The sequence below is a fragment of the Lacerta agilis genome, chromosome 14 (assembly GCF_009819535.1).
Source record: "Lacerta agilis isolate rLacAgi1 chromosome 14, rLacAgi1.pri, whole genome shotgun sequence".
In the NCBI taxonomy this organism is placed as follows: domain Eukaryota; kingdom Metazoa; phylum Chordata; class Lepidosauria; order Squamata; family Lacertidae; genus Lacerta; species Lacerta agilis.
Genome location: NC_046325.1, coordinates 35364584 through 35392268, shown reverse-complemented (window position 1 = coordinate 35392268; position 27685 = coordinate 35364584). Strand labels below are relative to the sequence as shown.

At 50.0% G+C, this 27685-nt stretch overlaps 2 protein-coding genes across 3 annotated transcripts; both read left to right on the top strand.

Annotated features, from left to right (window-relative positions):
* Positions 1 to 15849: 15849 nt before the first annotated feature.
* Positions 15850 to 20398, top strand: LOC117059064 (brain-derived neurotrophic factor-like). Its single transcript, XM_033170551.1, has 2 exons — positions 15850 to 15955; positions 19265 to 20398. Exon 2 carries the CDS (start codon positions 19286 to 19288, stop codon positions 19898 to 19900), a length of 615 nt encoding a protein of 204 aa, XP_033026442.1. The 5' UTR covers positions 15850 to 15955; positions 19265 to 19285; the 3' UTR covers positions 19901 to 20398.
* Positions 20399 to 22427: 2029 nt separating this feature from the next.
* On the top strand, positions 22428 to 24381 carry LOC117059045 (brain-derived neurotrophic factor-like). Of its 2 annotated transcripts, none has more exons than XM_033170516.1 (2): positions 22428 to 22569; positions 23661 to 24381. In XM_033170516.1, the coding sequence occupies exon 2, from the start codon at positions 23683 to 23685 to the stop codon at positions 24223 to 24225; it is 543 nt and encodes a 180-aa protein (XP_033026407.1). In that variant the 5' UTR covers positions 22428 to 22569; positions 23661 to 23682; the 3' UTR covers positions 24226 to 24381. The 2 variants fall into 2 exon arrangements, with proteins under 2 accessions (XP_033026407.1, XP_033026406.1); XM_033170515.1 differs by having other exon boundaries at positions 22429 to 22579.
* Positions 24382 to 27685: the final 3304 nt, after the last annotated feature.

Here is a 27685-nt window from a genome sequence, read left to right as displayed (position 1 = left end):
ACTACCTTGAATGTTTTTAATGGAAGTGAGAAAAGAAAGCCAATGTTCAAATCGAATGCACATGGCAGCTTGTGTAAATTTTACATTCACATTACAGAAGCTGAGAAATTTCTTTAGGTATCAAATTCCAGAGGGGTAGCCATGTTGAGTTGTTACATCAAACGCGCAGTCTTCTGGCACTTTAAGACTAATAGATATAGGCTACAAGCCTAAACACCCTTGTTATGGCACTGTGGTCTCAACCACAGAGCCTAGGGCTTGCCGATCAGAAGGTCGGCGGTTCAAATCCCCGCGACGGGGTGAGCTCCCGTTGCTCAGTCCCTGCTCCTGCCAACCTAGCAGTTCGAAAGCACATCAAAGTGCAAGTAGATAGATAGGTACCGCTCCAGCAGGAAGGTAAACGGCGTTTCCATGCGCTGCTCTGGTTTGCCAGAAGCGGCTTAGTCATGCTGGCCACATGACCCGGAAGCTGTACGCTGGCTCCCTCGGCCAATAAAGCGAGATGAGCGCCGCAACCCCAGAGTCATCTGCGACTGGACCTAATGCTCCGGGGTCCCTTTACCTTTACAAGTCTAAACACCCTTATTGCAGGAGTAATTGAACACAGCAAAGCTTCTGAATAAAATATACTTAGAATTGCTCTGGTTCCATCTTTATTATCTGATGACTTAAGTATGCTGCACAATCCTAGCCATTCCTACTGAGAAGTACCTATTTGAATCCAGTGGGATTTGCTCAGTGGCGTCGCTAGCCTCTGCGCTGCTGGGGGCGGCGGCAGCGCAGAGGCACCCCCTGGGGGAGGGGCATGACGCGCGCGCCGTGACGTCATCATGACGTCACGACGCACGTGTATACAGAAAGGGGGGATTTCCCCCTTTCCGAGGCTTTTTTTTCGGCGGGGGGGGGGGGTGACCAGCGAGGAGGGGGTGACAAGCGTGACCCCCACCTCGCTGGTCGGGCCCCCCCGCCGAAAAAAAAGCGGCGGAAAGCGGAAAAAGAAGCAGAGCGGTGCTTAAACGCGCCTGCTCTGCTTCCTTTCCATGCTTTCCCCGCCCCCCCCCCGCGGTTTTTTTCGGCGGGGGGTGGTGACCAGCGAGGAGGGGGTGACAAGCGTGACCCCCACCTCGCTGGTCGGCCCCCCCCCCCGCCGAAAAAAGCGGCAGAAGCACCCCATCCGTGTGCTGCTGCTCCCGGGGTGACGGAGGGAGCGGCGGCGCGTGGGAGTGGCGGGAGGGGCCGCTGCTTGTCACCCCCACCCGCCGCTGCTCACCCTGTCACTGGGGGCGTACCGCCCCCCACCGCCCCTCCCCAGCGACGCCCCTGGATTTGCTTCCAAGGTATGTCGGTTTAGGATTGCAGCCTTACTCCCGACAAAGGAATGGAGGACAAATTCGATTCTGTCTGTATTTGAAACCAAATTGATCCAATTCACACTTTCTGAAATAATCTGAAGACCGAAACACCACCATCCTTCAAAAAATTGCACTCGTCTGCATTTTGTGATGCGGTTCTCCGGCCAGCCAATGTTTACAAAAATGAATATGTTGGAGGAAAGTGTGCGTGGTAATGAATATATTGAATGAAGACAGGCATTCAAAAATGTGTTTATGAAAAGGGAGTGGCGTGAAAACTTTTGGGGAGGTCAAAACAAAATCGAAAATTCTTTCTAGTAGCACCTTAGAGACCAACTGAGTTTGTTCCTGGTATGAGCTTTCGTGTGCATGCACACTTCTTCAGATACACTGAAACAGAAGTCACCAGATCCTTAAATATAGTTTGGGGAGGTGTAACTGCTGCAAAATGTAAAGAACATTCCTCAGATTGGAGGAATGGAGAGAGCTAGAATGGGACATAAAATTTCAAGAACCACTGTCCCTTCTTGACAGGACTGATCAGAGACATTTTGCTGTACCTGGCAGGATGGCAATCTCTCTGCCCAATTCCCCACCACCACCACCACCACTGCACTGTCCCCTAGCAATATTGCATAATACCCCTGGGTGGCCAAGTTATGTGGCAGAAAACCACACCTCTCCCTGGGAGTACAAATGCAGCAATAATAAATTCAGGCTGCAAGCCTATACACACTCATCTGGAAGTAAGTCTAATTGAACTCATCGACACTTGTTTCTGCCTAGGATAGCACTGTAAATAACTATTTGCAGCCCTTTCATAGACACCCAAAATCAGCTAGCTGCCTGAGGCGACTGTCTCACCCCAACGGTAGGGCCGGCCATTCTGCCTCAGATGCATTAAGCATGAGGGTGCGTGAACTTGTGGCCAAACTCCCATCAGCTCCAGCAAGCATGGCCGATGATCGGAGATGATGGCAGTTGTCGTCCAGCAAAACCTGGAAAGCCACAGGCTCCCCAGCCCTGGCATCGAGTGTGTCCCTAGCTATGCGCTGCGCACACTTGGGTACAGCGGCAAACATTGTCAACTGCGGAGGTCAAATGGCCCTGAAATGCACAAGGCACGGGCTGCGTCGTTTCTAATGCGAAGCCTGAATGCATACAAGGTACGGACAGCACACGTAAGCTTTACACAGAACTGTACATTTCAGGGGCACATGGGCCCACTGCTTATGCAAACTCTGTTTCCTAACTCAGTACATATCGCTCCACACATCTGATGAAGTCAATTCTGGCCCACAAAAGCTCACATCGTAATAAACCAGTTCATCTTCCTTATCCTTCCTTTCTTAGATTTGATTGCGAGGAAGCAGCCGCTGCCTAGGTTGCACATTATATTCGAAGCCACGGTATCATAGAATCATAGAATTGTAGAGTTGGAAGGGACCCCGAGGGTCATCTAGTCCAACCCCCTGCAATGCAGGAATCCTGCCCACAGCCGTCCCCGAGGGAGCGCAAACGACCAACATTACAGGCTTCACTGTATTCATTTACATTTGTACCCCCAAAAGGAGCTCAAGGCAGCATACGTGTCGTTCTCCTCCTCCCCATTTCATCCTCACAACAACCCTGTGAGGTAGGTCAGGACGAGAGCAAGCGGCCGGTCCAAACCCATGGCTGAGTGGGGATTCGAACCTTGGTCCTCAGGCTCCTAATCCGAAACCTTAACTGCTATCAACACCGTGCTGGCATTCACAAATTGGGTTTGGGTGTCACTGTGGAAAATGCCCTTTCTGTCGTCGAGGCTGTCCCTTCTGGGCTGCTTCCCTCGACATAGCCTGGCTCAGCTCCTCTTCTGGACCACAGAATTGTAGCGTTGGAAAGGACCCAACTTCCTACAATGCAGGAAATCCAGCAGTCCCATGTGTGGATCGAACCTGCAACCTTGGCGTTACAGCACCATGATGCTCAACCGACGGCGCTCTCCCAGGTTGTGTTTTTTTCATCCTTCCTTCGCCTTCCTCCTCTTGCAGATTTCTCAGGCTCTCTCTCGGAAAGCCGAGCCCCGACGTGGCGACGAAAGATGAAGGAGGACATTAACTTAGATGCCTCGGCGGGGGTCTCTTCTCGGACTTCCTCCCCCGCACCGACCCCCGCTCAGCCCTGGCGCCGCTGGGAGTTCGAGGAAATCCTCTCGGCGGGAGACTAGTCCGCGGTGAAAGACACAGTCTTGGAAGGCGGGCATGCGCGCGGCCAGGTCACGTCTGCGACTCGACGGGCGCCTGGCGGGCCCTTTCGGAGAGCGAGCGCGGCGCGGCAGGAGAGGCGGGCGTCGGGGAGGGCAAGACCGGGCAAGCTGCAGGGAGGAGGGAAGCCTCCAGAAGCGGGAAGAAGAGCGCAGCGCAGCCTCGACGGTCTCCCCTCCGTCCAGATTCCAACATCCCGCTCCCTCCTTCTGCCGATCTTCACTTTCTTTCTTTCATTCTCTTTCATTCTTTCCTTCCTTCCTTCTTCGGCACCTCCAAACCAGTTCCTCCGGTCCTCCTCCACCTGGGTCTTTCCCTGCTCTCCGCGCCGTCCCGTCCCCTTCTCTCTCTCTCCCCCCCCCCCCTCACACTCCTGTTTGGGGAGCGAAGGAGCCTCCCTCTCCCTCTCTCCACCCCCCCTTCCAATCTCCAGGTCGTCTCCAGCAGCCTTTGCGCTCGCTTGAACAGCAAAGCGGGGAATGGGATCCCGACGGCCAGTGGCTCCCATTGGGCGTGTGGAAACCTGAAGGCGCCCGTCTGGCTGGGAGAGGAGGAGGAGGGGTGCCCCCCTCACCCCCGATGCCAAGGGGTTAGGAGGACGATGGCCCGGGGCACAGCGAGGGCGCCGTAAAGGTAAGGAGGCAAATGGGCAAGAGAGAGCTAGCCAGTCCCTTGGTTACTCGTAAGGAACCCAGCTTTCTAAGCTGGGGGGGGGGGTCCAGCTTCGAGATCCCACTCCCTCACTAACTTGACTTCCCTCCCAAAGAACCCAGGCGCCCGAGATTCCAACCCTCCCCCTCCCAGCACAACACGCACGCACCTTTCTGCCTAGGACCCAGGCGTCCGGGATTCCAGCATGCTATCCGGGAGCCTCCCACGCGCAATGGACTGTTACTCCAGAGAACCTAGGCATCCAGGATTGCCCTAACTCTCCCTCCCCCCCTCTCACACACACAACCCACCCAACATTAGACCTCACTCCCCTTTGAAAGAACCCAGGAGTCCGGACACCTCTGAAACCCTTCAGGGGTTTTTGGCTCTCACTTTGCTGCCTGACCATCCCACCCAGGTAAAGGGGGAGGGGAGGACAAGTTCATGGTCACGGGAAATATGCCACCTTATAGACACACACACACACAAGCGTGCGCGCGCTCACATATTTGCCTACGAGTTGGGCTAGATGGAAACCAGCTGGAGAGAAGACGAACGGAAAGGCGGAAATATCCCTTGCATGTTCGCCCCCTTTCACCCGCCTGGTTTGGATTACCTGCTGGTGATGGAAAGCAGGACGCCTGGGTTCCCTGGAAAAAGAGGGTGATGCAACGCACAGGGAAGCCAGGGTCACCCCCTTACACACACACACACAATCTCTCCCCTTTTCTCCCAGAGCAGCAGAACCCAGGAAAGGTGGATTAGAATCTTGACCTTAGAAAAGCAGAAACCCCCCTAGGAAGTAACTAGGAAGGAACCACCCAGATTGCTAGCATTGGGAGAGGGGGCTAAAGGCCAGCGTGTTCGGATCTCAGCAATCTCCATCCAGGGCTTAACTGGGAAGAGGTGGGCTCCTGGTGCAATCAAATACTGTTTGCTGCTCGCGAGCAAGGTGGGCAGGAGAAATGCTGAAGAACATACCAGTCAGCTCCTCAATCTCCAGAAATCATTGCACCATTTGGTTATTTTCTAATAATTCTCCAGTCGCGGATCCCAAGACATACATGTAGTTCCCAGGGTGTCTCCCATCCAGGCACAGACCAGACCCAGACCTGCTTAGCTTCAGCAAGGTAGTGGTTTCTTATTCCATTTAACTAAGATTTACTCTTGGACTGTAGAGGCAAGAATTACAGGTGACGGCTTGGTTATTTTGCATTACGCTTCCATCCCTGGCCAACATGGCATTCTCAAGCAGTCTCCCACCCAGGTACTGACCTGGCCTGGCCCTGCTTAGCTTCAGCAAGGTGGCTGCGTCTTGTGCCTTCGAGCCTAAAGTTTCCTCTACCCTCCACCCTGTTTCCCAGAGTTACACAGGCAAGACCTAAGCATTTGCGAATGGGACAGGAGTTGGAGCAGATGCCGTGGAAGAGTTTGCACATCTCTCCCACGCAGGAGGATTTGTGGCTTTGTAGACTCATTTTCTTGTATATCGTAATAGCCAGTAGAATCAGCGAGTTGTCTGAGAAAATAGATGCCCATAGGGAATATAAACACATGGAATGCTCTCCCCAGGAAAGTTCGCCTGGCACCTTCATTATACACCTTTAGGCGCCAGGCAAAAATGTTCCTTTTTAACCAGGCCTTTGGTTGATCCGATTTACATCCTATGCCTTTTAAAATTGTTTTTTTTGTGTGTGTGGGGGGGTGCTATTGGGTTGTTGTTTTTATTTTTATTAAGTCTCTTGTGGTTTTATATCTTGATTTTATTTTGTGAACCTCCCTGAGGACCCCCCCCCCCCAGGTATAGGGCAGTATATAAATTCAATATATAATAATAATATTCTGAAAATTACCTTCTTGTCCTAAAAGGGGTCCCCAGGAGTAGGTCACAACAGGGTAGGAACTGAGTATTATGACTCGCTGTGATTTTTTTCTGAATAAGCCCTGGTCTTCGGTATGTCAGGCCCCAGCACCACATTTAGCCCAAACGTGAATTCTTCTTGCTATTGTTGTTGTTTTTACCATATCTTTGTTAGGGGGCAATGCTGCCGTTGCAATCCAGCTTAGGTCAGGCTGGGACGGAAGACCGGATCTTGATACATCAGCTGAGAACCAGGCTGTTTACACAGTCCTGTTTACTCAGCATCCTATGCCCTCCCACCACTGGTTTGGGAAGCGTAGTACACAGAGCTGCCAATACTTCCGGAATTTCCTGGACATAGCCGGAATATGGCAGTTGGAAACAGTGCCCCGGGTGGAAATCGCTGAAATGTCCGGGGGAAATGTGGCAAACCTAATAGCACACGTGGCGTTAGCCGCACTCTGTATCTATCCGGTAACTGTCCTGCAGTTTCTTACGAAATAGTGCCTTTTGATGCGGTTTTCCCGCCAAAGCAGCTTTGATAGAAATGGAGGGGGGAGCAAGCAATCCAGTTGTGCTTTCAGCTGATAAAAATCTACGCAGCCCCAATGGCTTGTGGGTTAATTTGCTCTGTGTGATCATAGTAGTAGGATAACTAGCAGGGATGCCAACTTCAATAAAATATTGGGAGCCCCACATAATCCTCCACCAGGGCCAGGGCTTTTTCAGTGATGGCTCTGACCTGGTGGAATGCCCTGTCCCACGAGACTAGGGCCCTGCAGGACTCGATCTCCTTCCGCAGGACCTGTAAGACAGAGCTATTCTGCATGGCCTTCAATTTAAATTAGCCTGATCCTCCATTCCCTTTCCCTTTCCCTTTTCTATGAAGAAACCCTTCTGGGACCCCACATTTAAACTCTTCCCTGGTCTCCTTGTTGGCCCTAGCAGGACCAACTTGCCCAGTTAGCCCTGGCGATCACTTTGATGTTTACTGAACTAGGGTTCCCCCCCCAAAAAAATGACCCTGATTTTTTTTAATTTTATTGGCATGGATGCTATATTTATGTTGTATTTTATGCTGTTTTTAAGCTGTTTTTTGTTGTTTTTAATCAGTGTTTTATATTTGCTGTTAGCCGCCCTGAGCCTGATTTTAAATCGGGAAGGACGGGGTATAAATAAAAATTTATTATATTTATTTATAAGATGTGGAGCGCACACAGCATTTGAATGGCAATGCCCATCAACTTTTTTTGGGGGGGTGGCCTTTCCCCTTAAATATTTTATGGGGGAGGGGGGCTGAAGGGAGCTCAGCTCCCAAGAGCTGGCACCTGTGAATCACCCAGCCCAGTGGCTTAGATTCCTGGTTGCCCAACCTCATAGCTTAAAGCCAGTTCTATTTTTCTAGAAAAAGAGGTGCCCGAACTCACCATGAATGTCTCCCCTGTTGTGCCAGCACTGAGTTCCAGCGAGTTCCAGCTGGAAAAAAGCCCTCCTTAAACCCCAGGCAGGCAACCTGCAGCCTTTATTCTTCTCTCCGAATTCCTTCCTTCCTGTTCCCTCCTTTGGGAACATTTGGAAGAGGCAGTATTTTATTTGATAAAATAAAACAATAAAAAGCAACAACCACACACACACACACACACACACACACACACACACACACACACAAAACCCTTGTTGTATGGCTTGGGGAAAAAAAGCTCTCCACCCCAGCTGTCTGACAACGGATTAGTAGGTTTCTGCCATATATCTATGTTTGTGTTGTGTTGCAGATCAAAGTTAAGAAAGGAATTACTTTCACTGGCTTTCCAGAAGAGTAGCTGAGCTGTTTTTATTGTGGATTAGTTAATCCAGAACACTTTTGTCTGTGCTCATCATGAGCTCTGGCTACACCCGTCACCAGCCTGGACTTCACCTAGTAGTAGTTTACCTGCTACACACACACACACACACACACACACACACATGAAAGCAACCCTCCAGAGGAAAAATGGTTGTCCATAGCCACTGGCTTAGTAGGTAGAAGCTATCAGAATTCTTTTTGAGGGTCAAAAAGATGTCAGGACGCCTGGGTTCTCTGGAACAAATCGGATCTCGTCTTAGCCTAAGTCCCTCGGAGATTCTTTAGTCACGCGATCCAAAGTCTGAGAGGCCTTCCTTTTGTCCCAAGAGCACCCTCAGGTTCTGAATTGCTCCGGTTCCCTCCAGCTTCAAGACTTGGTTTCCTGGGGCAGCGATCGCACCGAGGCATCTGCTTTCACTTCAGGGTGAATTCAGAGCTGCTTGATTGACACGGCGAGGCACCCAAGTGTTGCTAACGCAGGCGAGGAAGCCAGATCCCTCCCTTTCAGTAGGAGAGAGGAATGGGGGCAGGTGCTGCTGCGATGTTTTCGCACTCCCGGGCGCTTCATGGCTGAAAGCTGCAAACTAGGCAAGGCTGTAAAATCTCCTGGAGGGGAGATGGGGTGAAAGGTGGTTTGTGGGGATGGCGAGAATTCTGGAGCTCCTGGGTTAAAAGGAAGGAGAAGGGTTAATTTAAACGCTGAAATCTAGGCGGTCTGCATTTCCTCAGGTCTTAGGGTGTCTGCGCCACAAGGCAGATGCAGGATTCACACAGTCCTCAGAATCCCGGCTTTCACTTTAGCAAATGCAAGTTTCTAGTCCTCATGCACAAGCTGCAGAGTCAGGGCTTGGGTTGTGGACAGTAGTCATACAGGAGGAGTGCTTCAGAAGAAGAACAAGAGGAAGAAGAAGAAGAAGAAGAAGAAGAAGAAGAAGAAGAAGAAGAAGAAGAAGAAGAAGAAGAAGAAGAGTTTGGATTTGATATCCCGCTTTATCACTACCCGAAGGAGTCTCAAAGCGGCTAACATTCTCCTTTCCCTTCCTTCCCCGAAACAAACACTCTGTGAGGTGAGTGGGGCTGAGAGACTTCAGAGAAGTGTGACTAGCCCAAGGTCACCCAGCAGCTGCATGTGGAGGAGTGGAGACACGAACCCGGTTCCCCAGATTACAAGTCTACCGCTCTTAACCACTACACCACACTGTCTCCCACTTCAGCACTTTGCATGCTGCTTCTTGTCTCCCCCTGGAGTCCTATATGACCCGCTTCTAATTGTCCATCCCCTTTCCTCCTTCTCCACAGCCTGCATGCAGGTGTGACAGAGGTGGGGGTGAAGCTTCGATCTTCGAAGCTTCAATCTTAGAAATAGGAAGGGGAAAGGCAGTGTGCCAAAAAAAAAAAAAAAACCAAAAAACCCCAGCAATTGCCACAGAAATCCATGCTGCGGGAACTGGATTGTCTTGCACAGAGCTTGGGGCTGCCCTCATGCGGAAGCTGATATGCTGCTGCCTTTGGGTGTCGGCAAAAGGAGGCCGAGATGCCCCACCAAGGGAGAACAAATAATGAATGGGACACTGGGAGCCCCCTCTGCAGGCCAGAACTCTGGGCATCCTCCACAAAGCCGCAGCTTCCTGCTTGCTGTTCGGTGCTCGCGCTGGGAGGTGGCAGGTCGCAGCCTGCCCGGTGCTAAGCTACGCATACCTCCTCGGAGCAGGGGCTGGTTCCCCTGCGCTGACTGCCTGCAGCTTCGCACAACAGCAGCACCCACAACCCCCCCCCCCTCTTCCGCGCGGGAGGGGGAGAGGTCACGGGCACTGGGCACTGTGTGTGTGTGTGGGGGGGGAGAACAGACAGATGCTTATGCCAATAGCCCAAGGGTCGGGCTTAACTCTCTTCAGAGTTGTTTGCTTAGCCACTAGGCACCACTCCCCTGCCAGGGAATCCAGGAGCCCAAGCCTCGCCCTGCCCTAAGCCAGAGAACACTGGCTTCTAGAGTCCTTTCCCCAGGCTGCCCAGCCTAACCCTGCCACGAAACAACACCGTCCTCCCCCACCCCAAGGGGGCTCGATCCCCGATCCCTCTGCCCTAACCTGTTTCTATTCCAGTTTGTTCCTGGAGACCCTTGAGCTTGTAGCCCCTTCTTTTATACCTTCCCCTTGGTAGGGAAGGCAGGAGTTCTATAATCATAGAATTATAGGGTTGGAAGGGACCCCAAGGGTCATCTAGTCCAACCCCCTGCAATGCAGGAATCTCAGCTAAGGTATCCATGACAGATGGCCCCATCCAACCTCTGCTTAAAAAGCTCTAAGGGAGGAGAGTCTACAGCTTCCGGAGGGAGACCGTTCCACTGTCAGAACAGCTCTTACCATCAGAAAGTTCTTCGTGGTCTTGAGTCGGAATCTCCTTTCTTGTGACTTGAAGCCATTGGTTGGGGTCTTGCGCTCTGGAGCAGCAGAAAACAAGCTTGCTCCATCTTCCACGTGGCAAGGTATTTGAAGATGTCTATCATTTCTCCTCCTCTCAGTCTCCTCTTTTCCAGGCTAAACATACCCAAATCCTTCAAGCTTAAGGCTTGATTACCACACCTTGGATCATTTTGGTTGCCCTCCTCTGTACCCATGCCATAGCCCTGGGTATGGTGCCCATTGTGACTAGCGGGGTAAAAGATGGAGGACCAGAATGGCACCAGAGTCGATTCACAGATTTGCCCCCATCCTTTTCCTCCTGTGTGGTGTAGAGTGTGGTGTAGTGGTTAAGAGCAACAGACTCATAATCTGGTGAACCTGGTTCGCGTCCCCGCTCCTCCACATGCAGCTGCTGGGTGACCTTGGGCTAGTCACACTTCTCTGAAGTCTCTCAGCCCCACTCACCTCACAGAGTGTTTGTTGTGGGGGAGGAAGGGAAAGGAGAATGTTAGCCGCTTTGAGACTCCTTCGGGTAGTGATAAAGTGGGATATCAAATCCAAACTCTTCTTCTTCTTCTTCTTCTTCTTCTTCTTCTTCTTCTTCTTCTTCTTCTTCTTCTTCCTGAGTTTATAGATAGTAGAATTGTTGAGTTGGAAGGGACCCTGAGCTGGATCATCTAGTTCAACCCTCTTGTAACGCAGGAATATGGCAGATGTCCCATATACCTGCAACCTTGGCATTATCAACACTGTGCTCTAACCAACTGAGCTATCCAGGTTGAGTTCTATAATGGCAACACTAAGGCTGAGGAGGAAGAAGGTGGCAGCTGGTGTCAACCTATGGACAGGATGTAAGGAGGCCAGTCAGGTGGGCACTGGCTGAGGTTGTGGGTCATCATCATCATCCCATCTGCCCTAATGGACAATCTTCCACTGTACGGGGCCCCTAACTGCGTCCTAATTCCTTTCTTGCTCCCCTTAGTCTGCCCATGCCTTTCTCTGGATGTGGGAGTTCAGGAGATGCTGTAAATGGGAACCCACGAAACGTGTGTACTTGTGCTCACACTTCTTGTTTGTGCCTCACGCAGCCTGATCCCTGTGACCCCCTCCCATGCAATCTCTCGGAGTCCTTCACATGCAAAGGGATGGCTTATTCCCCGATGCCTCCTAGTCCCTATCCCTCCCCCCCTCCACCTCATTCTCCTGAGTTCCCCCAGGATGAATGGCAGGGGTGAGGAAGGTAAAGGGATACAGATTCAGCTCAGCCCAGATTGGCCGCTGAAGGATGGCAGGGGGTGGGGGGAGGAAATGGAGAGCGGGGGGGGGGGGGTTAGAGCTCCATCAGTGTCAGTTTCAAAGGCGAGAGGGATTAGCCACCCTCCCAACCCCATCCCCCACGTGGCTGTCCTCCCCCAGATGTTGCTACATCTGGATCCCATTCCCCTGGCTCCCGGCAGCAGCTGCAGGATTCGCAGTCGTCACCTGATGTTTCCCAGCTGCCCCTGGGGTGGGACGGGGCGGCGGGGAGCGTTTGAGTTAAAAAGGTGTTTCGTAAGCCTCTATCTCCACCCGGGAAGTGGCTTAAGACGGAATCATCCCATTGGTTTGGCCGGCTGCAGTTCTCCAGGGGTTCCAGACAGGGGTTCCCTCAGTCTAAACCACTGAGTGTCTTGGGCTTGCTGATCAGAAGGTCGGCAGTTTGAATCCTCACGACGGGGTGAGCTCCCGTTGCTCTGTCCCAGCTCCTGCCAACCTAGCAGTTCAAAAGCACGCCAGTGCAAGTAGATAAATAGGTATCGCTGCGGCAGGAAGGTAACCGGCGTTTCCGTGCGCTCTGGCTTCCGTCACGGTGTTCCTTTGCGCCAGAAGTGGCTTAGTCATGGAAAACCATCTGTGGACAAATGCTGGCTCCCTCGGCCTGAAAGCAAGATGAGCGCAGCAACCCCATAGTCGCCTTTGACTGGACTTAACCTTCCAGGGGTCCTTTACATTTCTGTTTACTTTTCTCTCTTGCAGCCTTACGCTGGAGATTCCTGGGATCGAACCTCCAACCTTCTGCATGCAAAGCAGAGGCTCTACCACTGAGCCAGTCTTTGGTTGGAAGTGGGTTGCTTGTGGCATAAGCTTAGACTTCAGGGCCAGCTCAGCATCACAGCATTTCAGTTCCGGGAGGTGGAAATGAATTTTGGTTCTCTTGAATTTCAGTTCAAGAGACATGCTTTTGAAGGGGACCCTGGAATTGGATATACCAGTTGTTGTTTGCTTAGCCACTAGGCATCATTCCCCTGCCAGGAAATCCAGGAGCCCAAGCCTCGCTCTGCTTCCAGAGTCCTTTCCCCAGTCCTTGGTGTTGTTCCCAAAGCAGGGCCACTAAGAAGCAAGCTGGGGGAACCCTCAAGTCTTCAGAAGTACGGAAACACATTTGGAACACCATAAAAAACAAAGGAAGCAAAAGGAAACGTTTCCCCCCAGGGTTATAGGAAAGTTACTTTAGTAAGAGGGCCCAGGAGCTGCAGCCAGTAGGTCAGAGGCCTGGTCAATACGCTAACAGGAATTCATGGACATTTCTTGTCCTTTCTAGCAGTATCCTAAGGAGAGTATGTATGGTTTACTAGCTCAGACCTTGAATGATGACACTCCTATTCGAGAGCAAGGGTACAGAGCAACGTTTTGTTGTAGCTTCTACCCATTGTTTGAAATTAGCCAGGCGCCAGGCGCATTTTGCACCTGGCTATCGACCACTTGGGACCAAGTGAAGATGCCTGGGCACCTGGATGGTGCCTGACATGTCTACCATCCGGAGGTGCATACCTGGGGATTATTGGATCTGGAATTTTTTCCCCCCACTAACACCCCATCCTGTAGAATTCTGTCCATTATATTTCATCTGCACAATCAGAATGAATTTCAGGAGCCAAAATGCTTTTTCTGAGCAGCCTGAGCAGGAACAGTCGCCATTAAGGAAAAGAAGTCAGAACAGGCCAATATCTATGTGGACTGTCCCTGAATCAAGTGACTTTTTCAAAGCTCTCAACCTAGCTCATGGTTGTCATCTGAACTAGCCAGATGTTTAACTGAGAATCAGTCAGTCAGTCCATTAGACTTCAGAGCCATCTTGCCCCAAAATGGCAACCAGACCTTCTGTTTTGGTGTCTGTAACTCTGGTTTAAGGAGCCACTTGGTACCTAGCTAAGCTTATATATCTGAGTTTCTAGCACTGCTTCTATCATATTGTGGCGCTCCTTTCTATTGTCTGGTAGGGGGGTTATGATCAACGAACGTAACCCGGATAGTTTTGCGATGGTCTGACGATTATCAGCTTGCGGTAACACAGAGGCAGGATATATATCACTCGTGGCATCAGCGTTGTGAATTGCTCTCCCTGCCGAAATACAAGAGACCCCCATCGGTATTGGCATTCTGCCAGCTCTTGACAACAGACCTGTTTAGACAAGCATTTCCCTGATCTCCTAACCAGAACCTCCTGTTTTAACTGCTTTAATGGACTGGTTTCCTCACACATTTTAATTGCAGATGTTTATTTTAATGTTTTGGCAGGATCGTTTTATTGTGTCTTTCAATTACGTGTGTTTATGTTTTTTTCCTAATTGGTTTTATACTTGTAAACTGCTGAGCAGCCGCTTTGGCAATTATAAGTGGTATATAAATTAATTAAATCATCATAAACGAGGGGTATGTTCTGCACGATCTCTTGGGTGTCTTCCAGTGCCCTTGGAACATTAAAAAAAATGTTCTTGATGTTGTCATGTGGATTAGAGCAGAGGTAGCCAATGTGCTGCATTCCAGATGTTTTGGCCTCAGGCAGCATGGCCAATTATAGAGGATGATTGGCAGCTGTAGTCCAGAACATCTGCATGGCACCATATTGGCTGCTGATGGATTAGGAAAAAGAGCTGGGAAGGGCACTTGCATTCTTATGTTCTTTGCAAACTGGGTGGGATCCGGAGCAGGTGCTACATAGAACCACATCTCCATCCTGAGTTCTTGGGGAGGAGAAAGATTGAGTGAGCTTTAGCCATGGGACAGAGATCCAGAACCTTCTGGATTCAGTAAAAAGGCAAGAGACATCACAAGTTTTTCTGAGAACACAGAACACCTGTTGCAGTGTATCCTTACCTCCTAGTAGTTCTCCTGTTCAGTATTCCTGTCAGCCAGCCATACCCTCCATGAGGTAACAGGGATAACCTGCCTCAGACAACCAACATGCTTAATTCTATTTGATGCACGAAGGGGTTAAGACCATAGAGCAGAGCTTTCCAGACTTTTCATGCTGGTGACACACTTTTGAGATATGCTTCATTTCATGACACAGCAAACCAGAGATTAAACTAACCATTTTCCAGCCCCGGGAGGAGCGCAGGGAGTGTTTGCATGACACACCTACACACTGCAGCCAACACACCAGTGTGTCGTGACACACAGTTTGGAAAGCTCTGCCATAGAGTAAGCTGTCCTTCCAGGCTAAGCTCGCCTTGGGTGGGACTGGATAATCAACGTGTGAGGTCTGAGCTGCTTGCTCCACTTCAGACCGCATGGCTCTCACAAGCCAATAATTTAGGAGCTTTCATCACTTTGGAACTAAACTAACAGTTCCCAGGATTCTTTGGGGGGAAGTAAAGCGTGTTAAATGTATGGTGTGCCTTCCTCTTCTTCTTTGGCAATCACTTGTAGCCGAATGGGATTGTCTTCCATGAAGATGGACCTAACAGTGTGTCCGTAAGTGACTGTGGAGGCCAAGTCTGGATCCACACGTCCTTCCACAGTGGGGGCATAGATTTCCGGGCAGGAGTTGATCACGTTGAGGATTTGCCAAACATGCCTTCTTCTTCGCATGTTTTGTCCTGAGTTCGTGTTTATGGTGTGTACACAGCCACTGAAACAATGGTAGGTTGGAAAATGTCACAGAGGGGATTTTATGCAAAGGTGAAGGTACTAAACCCCCTGAGGATTTTTGCGAGGAAACCTGGGACTCCTTAGTCTTGTCCAGGCGTCGGCAAGGTTTACCTCGCCTGGGCCAGATAACTCCAGCAGAGATCCCTCCACGGGCCAGATTGTGTGTGTGTGTGTGAGAGAGAGAGAGAGAGAGAGAGAAAGAGCACGCCTGCCCGCGATTTCCAGCTTTTGTGTCTGCGCAGACACGATTTCCAGCACCGACTCTGATCTCCATTGAAGAGTTTGTTTTTTTCTCTCTCCTCTGCCAGATGCTGTGAGTAGAATCAAGCCCTCAACTGAATGACACCCCCGAGCACCTTCCTGTCCTCTGAGACGGAGACGAAACACTTGCTTCCACGAGAAAGGTGCCTTCTCCTTGCTCATCCCGTGAAGAAGCAAAGATGCAGCGTGAGATCTGCAGACGTCCCAAGGAACCTAGACTTCTGGGCACGTGAGCTGCAAGGAACCATCAGCGCCCACTAAGGGACAGTGTGGCAGAAAGCAGGTTCCGCTACAGAAATAAAGGATCCCCTCTTTCCCAGGCTGGCTTATATCAGGGAGCATCACGGCAGGACGCCAGCCTGGAAGGTCATGATTAAAACCTGGAATCTGCTTGGCTGTGATTGAAGAAAGCATTGAACCCACAGGTAACTGTGTGCCCCCCCCCCATCTACTCCCATCACCATAAATTAAATTTACTGTAATTTTCCATGTATAATATGAGGGTTTTTCCTTTAAAAGTTATGTCCAAAAATTGGGGCCGTCTTGTACGCGGATAGTGCATAGGGTCAGGGGCGTAGCAAGAGGGGGGCGAAGGGGGTGGGCCGCCCCGGGTTCCATAATGGAGGGGGTGACAAATTAGCAAGGAACAAATTTTTTTGAATATTTTTTTTTTTAATGCCTGCTCCGAAGGTCTTATCTTACTATACTAGGGATTATATAGCTATATATGAAATTTCATGCATATCGGTTAATATCTTGACCCTCCTCTACCAAAATAGCTGTTCACTTGGCTGTTTTCCTATGTCATGAAGGCTGAAATTTCAGTTCAGAGAACACTTACTGTTCCCAACCCTAACCCTGTGGAAAGCCATCTAATTAGACTTTGAGAGGTTTTTAGGAGGTAATTTAATTATTGTTTGATTTTATACCAATGTTATGTATCTGGTGTTAGCCACCCTGAGCCTGACTTTGGCCAGGGAGGGTGGGATATAAATAAATGGTTTTTTATTATTACTTGTTATTATTCCTTTGTAAGAAAATATGGAATAACGTAAAACATTTTTTGCGGGGGGGAGTGTGTCAATGGGGGTGTTGACAAGAAATTTTTCGCACCGGGTAACACCTGACCTTCCCATGCCTTGGGGGGGGGGTGACAAAAATTTTTTTGCCCCCGGGTACCAATTTACCTAGCTACGCCCCTGCATAGGGTGGGACGTGGGATTGGTTCCTGCCACAAGCCGGAGATCGTCAGTGGCTATTGTGCATGTTGCAGCAAGGGCTGGGGTTGATTGGCTGCCGCTGTGGCAACAGGGCGAGCAATTTGTGGCTTTCAGCGTCAGGTGAGCGATTTTTGGCAATCTCTGAAAAAAAAAGCTCAACAACTTTATGCCACCTCCCAAAAAGCTCGAAAACTATGGGCAACCCTCCCCGCAAAAAGCTCAACAACTCCTGGCAATATCCCCTCATTTTCTTAATTTTGAGTCCCCCAAAATAGGGGGCATCTTATACACAGAAAAGTACAGTATGTGTCACATGCTGCCCAAATAGGCTTCTGGCAGTGCCATTTCTAACAATGTCTGCCCAGAAGGAAGTCCTGTTGTGGCACAGGAATTACAGTATATTCTGGCACGTAAGACTACTTTTTAATCCAGGAAAATCATCTCAAAAGTTGGGGGTCATCTTATATGCCGGGTGGAAAATCTGTGGTCGAGTATATCTCAAAATCTATATTTTAACTGGAAAAGTTGGGGGTCGTCTTATACGCCCAGTCGTCTTATACGCCGGTATATACGGTACCCTGCAAGTACATTTGCAAAGTTAAGCAGGGTTTGGTATGGTTTCAAATTGGATGGGGAACCACATGTTGAAATTCCTGCATTGCTGCGGCCCTTGAGGTTCTCGTCCAACTCTATGGTTTCTGTTATTCTATTGAATTCAGTAGGTCCTACTGAAAAGCTCAACGACGTTGCCAAAAGAAGCTTAGCAACTGTTTGAAATATGGCAGCTGTGCCATAGTAAAAGGTAAAGGGACCCCTGACCACCAGGTCCAGTCGTGTCCGACTCTGGGGTTGCGGCGCTCATCTCGCTCTATAGGCCGAGGGAGCCGGCGTTTGTCCGCAGACAGCTTCCGGGTCATGTGGCCAGCATGACAAAGCCGCTTCTGGTGAACCAGAGCAGCGCACGGAAACGCCGTTTACCTTCCCGCTGGAGCGGTCCCTATTTATCTACTTGCACTTTGATGTGCTTTCGAACTGCTAGGTGGGCAGGAGCTGGGACCGAGCAACGGGAGCTCACCCCGTGGCAGGGATTCGAACCGCCAACCTTCTGATCAGCAAGCCCTAGACTCTGTGGTTTAACCCACAGCGCCACCTGGGTCCCTCGAAATATGGCAGCTGTGCCATAAACCTCATCTAATAGCTCTGTGCCCTGTCCAATTGTTGCTTTGTGGTGCCAAAATACTTCTGAGACTTCTTTGAGCTAACCTAAAGGCAAATTCTGCTGGTATTTTTAATTTGCCATTTTCGCTGCCAGTGTTTATATTTGTACTGTTTCATTCTGCTGGTGCCATTTTTACCTGTTGCTGCAGCAATATTTTTAAAGAGGTTTATTTTTGTGTGTGTGTATGTGTAACACAATCAATATACCGCTTGATTGTATTGAGAACTCTAAGTGCCTTGCAATAAGTAATAAACTGATCTTTTTTAAAAAATAATAATATTGATACTTATTAAAAGATATACAAAAATAATACCCATTACAAAGTAACTTTTTTATAATATACCACTGAGATAAAACAGCTACTTAGTCTATAAGAGAACCAAATCAGAAGGAAGGAAAGAGAAGGAAAGGAGAAACCTAAAGAAAGAGAACATGAGAAAAAATAATAAATAATAAAATTACCAATTAAAAACAGTTAAAATAATTTAAAACATTTAAAAAGAAGTAGCATTGGCAGCAAGAATAGATTAAAACAAATCAATTGCGTGTCTGCATAGGGCAGCTGTTTTTATTTAAATGAAAACGAATGAGGTCCCAACCAAAGAAGAATGGCAACTTAAGTTGACAGAATACGCACAGCTTGCAGACTTAACTTATAGAATAAGAGAACAAGAAGAACATACGTTTAAAGCAGATTGGAAAACGTTTATTGAATACATGGGAAATAATTGTGTACATCTGAAAACGCTGGCAGCATTAAGATAAATTCAACAGTGTAAACAAGTTTTGATGGATGTAATGAGGGAATACTGAATGGTATAGTTTTTGGGAAACATGCAGGGATTTATGATATGTTAAAATGAACCATGGAAAGAGAAGAAGGGATGTCGTCGATATCTTAAGGATGTAAAATGAGCATTTTAAATTGTAAAACAGAAAATTTAATTTATATATTTACAAATTTTACACCCTTAAGATATCAATGATTTCCCTTCTCTTGCCATGGTTCATTTTACATACCGGTACATACATACATACATGAATAGTGGAACTTCTGGTGCACTGCATTTTGGGAAAACTAAGATGGCAGCTGCACCTGCGGCTGCTGTGGGACCCTCAGGCAAGCCCCTCCTCAACCCTGGAGTTGGCCCTGGCTGATCCCCCCAGAGGCCCTGAGGATAATGAAGTGGCAGTGCAAGGAAGTGATGGGGTGGAGTGACGGGGATCCACTGATCTGTTTCGTTTCTTTGAGCCCTTTGCCGGCAGGAGACTCATTTCTCTCCCTGTCTTCCCAGGTCCCCGCCGCGCAGAGAGTGATGCTTGTTCTGTTCCATGCCATGGTCACGCCACTGCTCTGCATCATCCGTGCTGCCCCCCTCCCCAGCGCCAGTACCCAGTCCAACGCCACCGATGTCCTCTGGGCCGAGACCCCCCTGAGGGATTGGGACCTCTTCTCTCCGCGCGTCACTCTTTCCAACAGCGAACCTGCAGAGCCGCCCTTGCTTTTCCTCATGGAGGACTCCAGCGCCCAGCCGGCGCAGGCCGCAAACCGGACCCTCAAGTCCAAGCGGTCGTTGGACGGATCCCTCCGCCGGGGAGAAATGTCGGTGTGCGACAGCGTCAACGTCTGGGTGACCAACAAGCGGACAGCCGTCGACATCCGCGCCAAAACCGTGACAGTGCTTTCCGAGGTCCAGACGCTGACCGGCCCGCTGAAGCAATATTTCTTCGAGACCAAGTGTAACCCGGCTGGGGGCACGGCGAGCGGCTGCCGGGGTGTGGACCGCCGCCACTGGATCTCCGAGTGCAAGGCCAAGCAGTCGTACGTGAGGGCCCTCACCATGGATTCTGACAAGATCGTGACCTGGCGCTGGATCCGCATCGACACCGCGTGCGTCTGCACCCTGCTCACTCGTACCGGCCGGACGTAGGGAGTCCCGGGAGGCAGGCAACTGGTAATCTGTCACTTTGGCTACTGAAGAGATGGAGATGGAGCAATGGGACCCCTAGGCCCAAGATGGCCGCCCTTTGGCCAAGGGGCATGTGCATGGTTCCCATTGGACAAGAAGAAAGGTGTGTGTGGTCCTGGCTGATTGGCAGGCCCCAGGCTGCCTTGTCTGGTTCTGCTTGCGCCCCCTTGAAGTTGGGGTTCCCTGTCAACAAGGTGCATCGTCACAAACGTGGCCATTTGCCGGACAGGAGAGATGTTGCTGCTGCACTTCTACACAGAGGTAGAGAAGTGAACTTTAAGCACTATTGAGATGCAGCCAGGCAGACTTTGTGGACTGGAGGGGCCATGAAGTGGTCCCTAGTGGTCAAAACTTCATACCTACCACATGTGTCAAGGCACTGGTGTCTTGTGGGTGCTGCTTTAGAGTCACTCAAACCTGCCTCTCTCACACACTCCCCAATGCTCCCATTGCACCTTTGTGGTGCACAGCGGACTCCAGAGTCCTTCCTTCGGCGCAGCCTGCGAGATCAGGGCTTTTCCGACTGCCTACCCTCAGGGAACCTTTTCCATCTTGGCGCATTTGCCAAAGATTCCCTGCGTGTGCATGGCGGGTGGATCCTAGGGAATGTTTTAGGGCGTGTTGTCTGTACACACGTGGCCGCCAACCATGCCTGCCAGGCCTCGCCGCTGTTTTGCGCATACCAGACATGCAGTCTGCACAGCCTCAGACGCACGCAGCCTCGATGCAGGCGCCGAACCTGCCGCTTTGCATGCGTCCCACTTTCCCTTTCAGCTGCCGATTGGAGTGGGAGGTCCATTGAGTCTGATATATTAATTGAGGAGCCTGGGATAAGTGTCTGAGGGATCCCTAGAGTTCTTTTGGAACATACTTTCTGGAATGGGGAGGGGACATTACTAGGTGTAAGTTTCCTTCTGGAATCCCCCTTCCCTCAGTCTCTTTCCTCTCTTCATATTTATTACCTCCCTTCCCTCCAGCTACAGTCTGTGTCTGACCTGATCCTGTCGTCTTAATTATTAACTTATTTGCGTTCATTACTCGGGGGGGGGGTTGATTTCTAGGAAAGTGTGTGTGATGTCTGTGTGTGGAGGTGGGTGGGGAGGATTAAAAAAACAAAAAGACATGTCTGCCTGCTGCTTGGATTTCCTGTGTCCTGAATGTCTTCCTTTTGGTGGGGGGGGGGGTTTTCCTGGGGGGGGGGGAGGAGTGTGCGGAAAGCAAGACTCATGGAAAAGAAATGTGGGTGGCAGCCAGCTCCTCCCTGACAGCCGAAGCCTTCCTAGTACCTCTCTCAGGCTGCATACGCAGCATACATCTAAATGCACCTTTTGCACAGCCCCCAAAGAATCATGGGAACTGTAGTTCGCTCCATGCAGAGCTACAATTCCCAGCACCCTTAACCAAGTTCAGTTCCTGGTATTCTTTTCGTGTGGGGAGCCTTTAAATGTGTGGTGTGTTATCTCCACAAGCTGTGTTTTGCACATCCACCCTATAGTCCAGGGGTCAGCAACCTTTTTCAGCAGGGGGCCGTTCCACTGTCCCTCAGGCCTTGTGGGGGGCCGGGCTATATTTTGGAAAAATAAAAATAAAAATGAACGCATTTGTATGCCCCACAATTAACCCAGAGATGCATTTTAAATAAAAGCACACATTCTGCTCATGTAAAAACACGCTGATTCCTGGACTGTCCGCGGGCCGGATTTAGAAGGCAATTGGGCCGGATCGGCCCCCAGGCCTTAGTTTGCCTACCCATGCTATAATCCTCCCCTGCTACGGATTTGAACTTTGGAAGGGGAAAGTGTCCTTTGGCCCTCAGCGCCACCTGATGGCTTGATGTGGAGTTGCAAGTCCTTATGAACAGGTGGATTGCCTTTGGGCAAGGGTCCCCAACTGTTTTAGACCCATGGGCACATTAGCAAACCAGAGAAACCACTGTGGGCACCACACGCATGCCTGCAGTACCCGCCACCCTCCCCAGCTGTAATCTCCATGAAATGCCCGAGCTGTGATTCGACAGAGGCAAGTGCCGCCGTTACAGCCCAGCTGCCGTGCCACAAACCCCTATACAGTCGTACCTTGGAAGTCGAACAGAACCTCTTCCGGAAGTCCGTTCAACTTCCAAAACATTCGGAAACCAAAGCGTGGCTTCTGATTGGCTGCAGGAAGCTCCTGCAGCCAATCGGAAGCACTGTCGGACATTCAGCTTCCAAAAATAGTTCACAAACCGGAACACTCACTTCCGGGTTTGCGGCATTCGGGAGCCAAAATGTTTGAGGACTAAGCTGTTCGAAAAACAAGGGATGACTGTATATATCTAATAAGTTCTGTCAGATTCTAGTTTGGTGCAGCCAAATAACCTCAGGCCCCTGGCCCCGAGGAATTTGTGAAACTACCAAAATATTCTCTTCGGCAGATTCTAGTTGGCCGCAGAAGGACAAAGTCCTAAAGGACACCATATCCGGGTACTTTGACCTCTTGTTTGCTGTAGCCAAAAAAGAGAGAGCTCTGTTGACTTACAGCGGTCTGCAACGGCAGCACTGTGAATGTCATCGGAACAGAAAGGGGAGAGAGTGATAGAGCAAGAAAGGGAGAGGAAAGAAGAGTGAACAAGAAGTAGAGAACAGATCCCAGTAAGTAAAGGTAAAAAAAATGATTTGCAAAATTCAAAAGAAAATTCCCTGCAGTGCAGGTTGCTGTTGTTAACAATTGGGCCCCGAGTCTGGCAGAAAGCTTGGGAAAATCACTTTTATAACAGGTGGAGGGATGGACACAATCTGCACTGTCATTCCTTTTATTTGTGAAATTTAGGACGTACTGCTGGAGTGCTGGGTTAGGACCTGGCAGACGGGGCTTCAAATCCCTGCTCAACCATAAAGTTCCCCGGGTTACCTTGGGACCATAGCTGTCAAGTTTCGGATTTGAAAATAAGGGATCAGCAGCCTCACCTATCCCAGGGACAGTCACATGGCAGTGGTGGGCGGAGCCAGAAGCTAAAGTGGGAGACATTGGTGTGAACGCGCACAGTAGGCTTACTGTATTTTGGAAACACTGCCCATGGGCTACGACGCCTGTGAGCGCGGGAAATGGCTCCTGCTTGCTTTGAGGCTGCAAGGAGGCGAGGTCTTCCCAGTCCCTGGCCAGCAGGGGGAGGGAGAGGAGCTGCTTCTTTTGAAAAAACAGGAAATTAAAGGGATATAAAAAATAAGGGATAGCAGCGGGAAACTGCTTGAAATAAGGGAGATTCCCGGGGAAAACAGGATACTTGACAGCACTGCTCAGGACAGTCACAATCTCTCAGCCTAACCTACCTCACAGGGTTGTTGAGAGCCTAGGAGCCAATTCCTAGGGGCAGATATATCTTTGTCTCTCTCCCCACCCATAAAATATTTGAGGGGGCTGCCCACCCCCAGATTGGCACCCTTGGTTAAGATGGGGAGGGAGAGAACCATGTATACATTACCTTGAGCTCTCTGATGGAAAAGTAAGATATAAATGTAATTGGAAATTTAAAAAAGAGGTATCAGCAGGTATAGGGGACCTCCAAGTTTTGCGAAAGTGCAAAAATTTGGGGGGGGGGGCAGGGAAGCTAGGATCTGCCCTAAATGCATGGGGTGGATGTGGCATTTGGGGGGAACCATGTGCTGGCAACCTGTGTTGTGGATGGGACCTTTTATTGGCAGACACATCTTCCCAGGCTTGCCTTTCCCCACTTCCTGCACAGGTTCCCCACCATAGAGGAAGCCATGCTGGTTACTGCGGTCACTGCGTGGCTTTGCGTCGTCTCTCATGCCATCCCGCTACCCAATGCCGCTGATGTCTTCGGCATTGACGCTCCTCAAGTCAGGGATGAGGAGTTCCTGTCTCCCCATTTCGCGCTTTCTAGAAGCAAGCCGACCACCCAACCCTTGCCGGATGCTGCCGAGGTGACATTGGCCGTGTGCGACAGCACGAGCGCTTGGGTGGCGGACAAACAAACAGCTGTGGACATCCGTGGCAGGAACGTGACGGTGCTCTCTGAGCTGCAGACGCCTCACGGCCGGCTGAAGCAGTACTTCTTCGAGACCAAGTGCACACCCAGAAGGGGAACTGCGGGCCGTTGCCGCGGGGTGGATCGAAACTACTGGATCTCTGAGTGCCAGACGACCCAGACCTATGTGAGGGCCTTCACTATGGATTCCAAGAAGGCTGTTGCCTGGCGCTTTGTCAGGATAGACGCAGGGTGTGCCTGCAAAATACGACCGCAGCAGCAAGACGCAGTGGAATATGGCGGGCAGGAGACATCATAACAGGCTTTGCTGGGGCAGCGGGCAACCCTAGGAGGCCTTAGCCGGCCCATAGGTCTTTGTGGATGGGGGCCCATATAGCCTTCCCCTTCCCCTTTTGAAACGAATAAACAAATGGGGCCACACACACACCCCCATCTGTGCCAAGCGGTAGCCAGATTCCAGAGTCATGTTTGCATTGGAAATTGAGACGTGTTGGAGACGGTCATGTCTTTAAGAAAAATGGCTTCTTGACACCTATTCATGCCTGGGTCTCCTTTGGAGAGCATTAGATCTCAGAAGTGGGCTTGTTTCCCCAGCAATGCAGCACTGGATTGCCAAGGCATCGTGAACCCCATCTCCCTGCCTCCATCCCAAGCTGCCAAGATGGCCTTCATCCCCTCCCCCACAAAGTTCTACCTATTTCCTCCTCCTTGTTCCCAGAACACCTCTTGCCCCAAGCAACTCCTCCTCACCTATCTGCCCACGCCCCCCCCCAATTCCAAGCCTAGTTTTTCAAAAGGGCACGTTTTTCCTGTGTGACATCACACCATGGGAGCCAACTCTTAGGGGCCGAGGGGGTCATGTGATCAATTATGTGGGGCAGGGCTTACCTGCCCCCCCCCCCAATTTTAATTCAAGTTGGCCCTCACTGGCAGAGAATATATTGCCCTGGTTCTCAGGGTTGCTAGGAACATGCACGAGACCCCTGGATATAAGGTGGTATATAAATTTAATAAATAAATAAAATGCACCCCACCCTCTCCAATTCCATCCCACCCACCGGGAACTCCAAAAGTGAAAGTGTGCACTGGCCTTGAGTGCCATCGGATGGCTAAAAGTAAAATGGCCAAGTCTTTATTTTGGGAGGTGTTTGTTGCAGTTGATGGGTGCTCCTGCACACGAGGCTTGGGGGATTCCCTCGGCTTGCAGAAGTACAAAAGCCCTCTTGAATAACATCATAAGGACCCCTGCCTCCGCTCCAAGTAGCCTGCATGTTCACTGACCATACAGACTATTGATTGATTGATTATATTCATATCCCACCTTTTTTCTCCAAGGAGCTCACGGTTTCGCCCCCTCCTCATTTGGTTCCCCACAACAACCCTGTGAGGCAGTGACTGGCCCAAGGTCACCCCCGTGAACTTCATGACTGAGTAGGGATTTGAACCCTGGGCTCCCAGGTCCTAGTCCGATGCTCCAACTGCTACAGCACACTGGGGAAAAGGGGAAGGGAGGAAGGGGAAATGGAATGGAGCGGATGGGATTCTGAAATTCAGCTCTCCACCCTGCAACTTCCCCACTTTCCACAACATCTTCCACTTGTTAGAAGATATTCCCTTCACTGGCCCCAGCAGCTCTGCAACATCTGGAGGGGCCAAGGTTCCCCGCCACACCTGTGATAGCTGGAAAACACACTATTTGAAGAAAAAAAGCACCCAACTATAAAATCGCAAAAGGTTCTCCTTTTTTTTTTTCCTAGGAAGGATTAACTGCAATGCTCTTTATTGCAATGATGCCCTTTTAAAAGAGTCCGGAAACTTCAATTAGTACAAAACGCCAGATTGTTATCCGGCGCTTCAAGATCAGAACTGATTCCATCTGTACTGATTGCCTGTTTGTTTCCGGGCTCCGTTTAGAAGTGCCAGCAATGACCTTTGAAGCCCTAAGAAATGGCTAAGGACCAGGTTACCCCAGAAACCATTTCCTCCCTGTAATGAACGTGTCCTTGCTTTTAAGATCCACGCAAGAGGCTCTGCTCTCTTAAGCCGTCCATACCTGAGGTGGCTCTCTTGCAGCCCTAGCAGACGCATTGTTTAAATTGTTCTTGCTTCTTTTGTTGCGTTAAAGAGCTTTCTCCTACCAAATTCCTCTGAGCAGGGCTGCCTCTGCCGGCTGCCCCTTGGAAGGCCTACACAAGAGTATCAATAGTGCATGACGTCCAGCTGACGCATCTCCCCGGAAGCTAACAAGGCTTGGGGAAGGTTGGCAAAGCTGAGTCATCAAGGTCTCTGCCCACATACCCTCCAACATTTCTCCAGTGAAAATAGGGAAGTCCTATTCCGTAATAATAGGGACACAGGTGGCACTGTGGGTTAAACCACAGAGCCTAGGGCTTGCTGATTGGAAGGTCGGTGGTTCAAATCCCCGCGACGGGGTGAGCTCCCGTTGTTCAGTCCCAGCTCCTGCCAACCTAGCAGTTTGAAACACGCACTGCAAGTAGATAAATAGGTACCACTCCAGCGGGAAGTTAAACGGCGTTTCCGTGCACTGCTCTGGTTGGCCAGAAGCGGCTTAGTCATGCTGGCCACATGACCCAGAAGCTGTACGCTGGCTCCCTTGGCCAATAAAGCAAGATGAGCGCCGCAACCCCAGAGTCGTCCACGACTGGACCTAACGGTCAGGGGTCCATTTACCTTTACCTTTATTCCCTAATAATACTAGTAATAACATTATTATTTATACCCTGCCCATCTGACTGGGTTGCCCCATCCACTCTGGGCGGCTACACACACACACACACACACACACACACACAATAAAACATTAAACATTTTAAAACTTCTCTACACAGGGCTGCCTTCAGATGTCTTCTAAAGATTGTATAGTTACTTATCTCCTTGGCTTGGCGGGGGCATGCATAACTCCCCACCCTCTAACATTTCACTGATGAAAATAGAGACATCCTAAAGAAAGGTGGGACATTCTGGGATCAAATCGGAAACAGGGAAGGCTAAATCCAAGACTGTCCCTGGAAAATAGGGGACCTATCAGCCAATCACCCATTCCCACCACCCTTCTGAGTAATACCCCTCCCCACTCTCTCACTATATATAAGGGTCTGGTGACTTCTGTTTCAGTGTATCTGAAGAAGTGTGCATGCACACGGAAGCTCATACCAAGAACAAACTTAGTTGGTCTCTAAGGTGCTACTGGAAGGAATTTTTTTTATTTTTTATTTTGTCCTGGAAAATAGGGGCACTTGGAGGGCCTGTCACACCCTCCAACATTTCTCCAATGAAAATAGGGATGTCCTAAACAACAACAACAACAACAACAACAACAACAACAACAACGGGCTTGCCGATTGTAAGATAAGATCGGTAATTCGAATCTGAGCGATGGGGTGAGCTCCTGTCTCTTTGTCCCAGCTCCTGCCAACCATACCAGCACGGGTAGATAAATAGGTACCCCTGTGGCAGGAAGGTAAACAGCGTTTCCATGCGCTCTGGTACTCTTCTCGGTGTCCCATGTGCCACAAGTGGTTTAGTCATGCTGGCCACATGACCCAGAAAAGCTGTCTGTGGACAAACACTGGCTCCCTCGGCCTGAAGGCGGAGATGAGCACCGCACCCCATAGTCGAATTTGACTGGACATAACTGTTCAGGGGTACTTTACCATTACCTTTCAATAATAATATTAACAAGAAGAACAATAAAAATGTTAATAATAAATAATAAAAACTCCCCTATACAAAGCAGC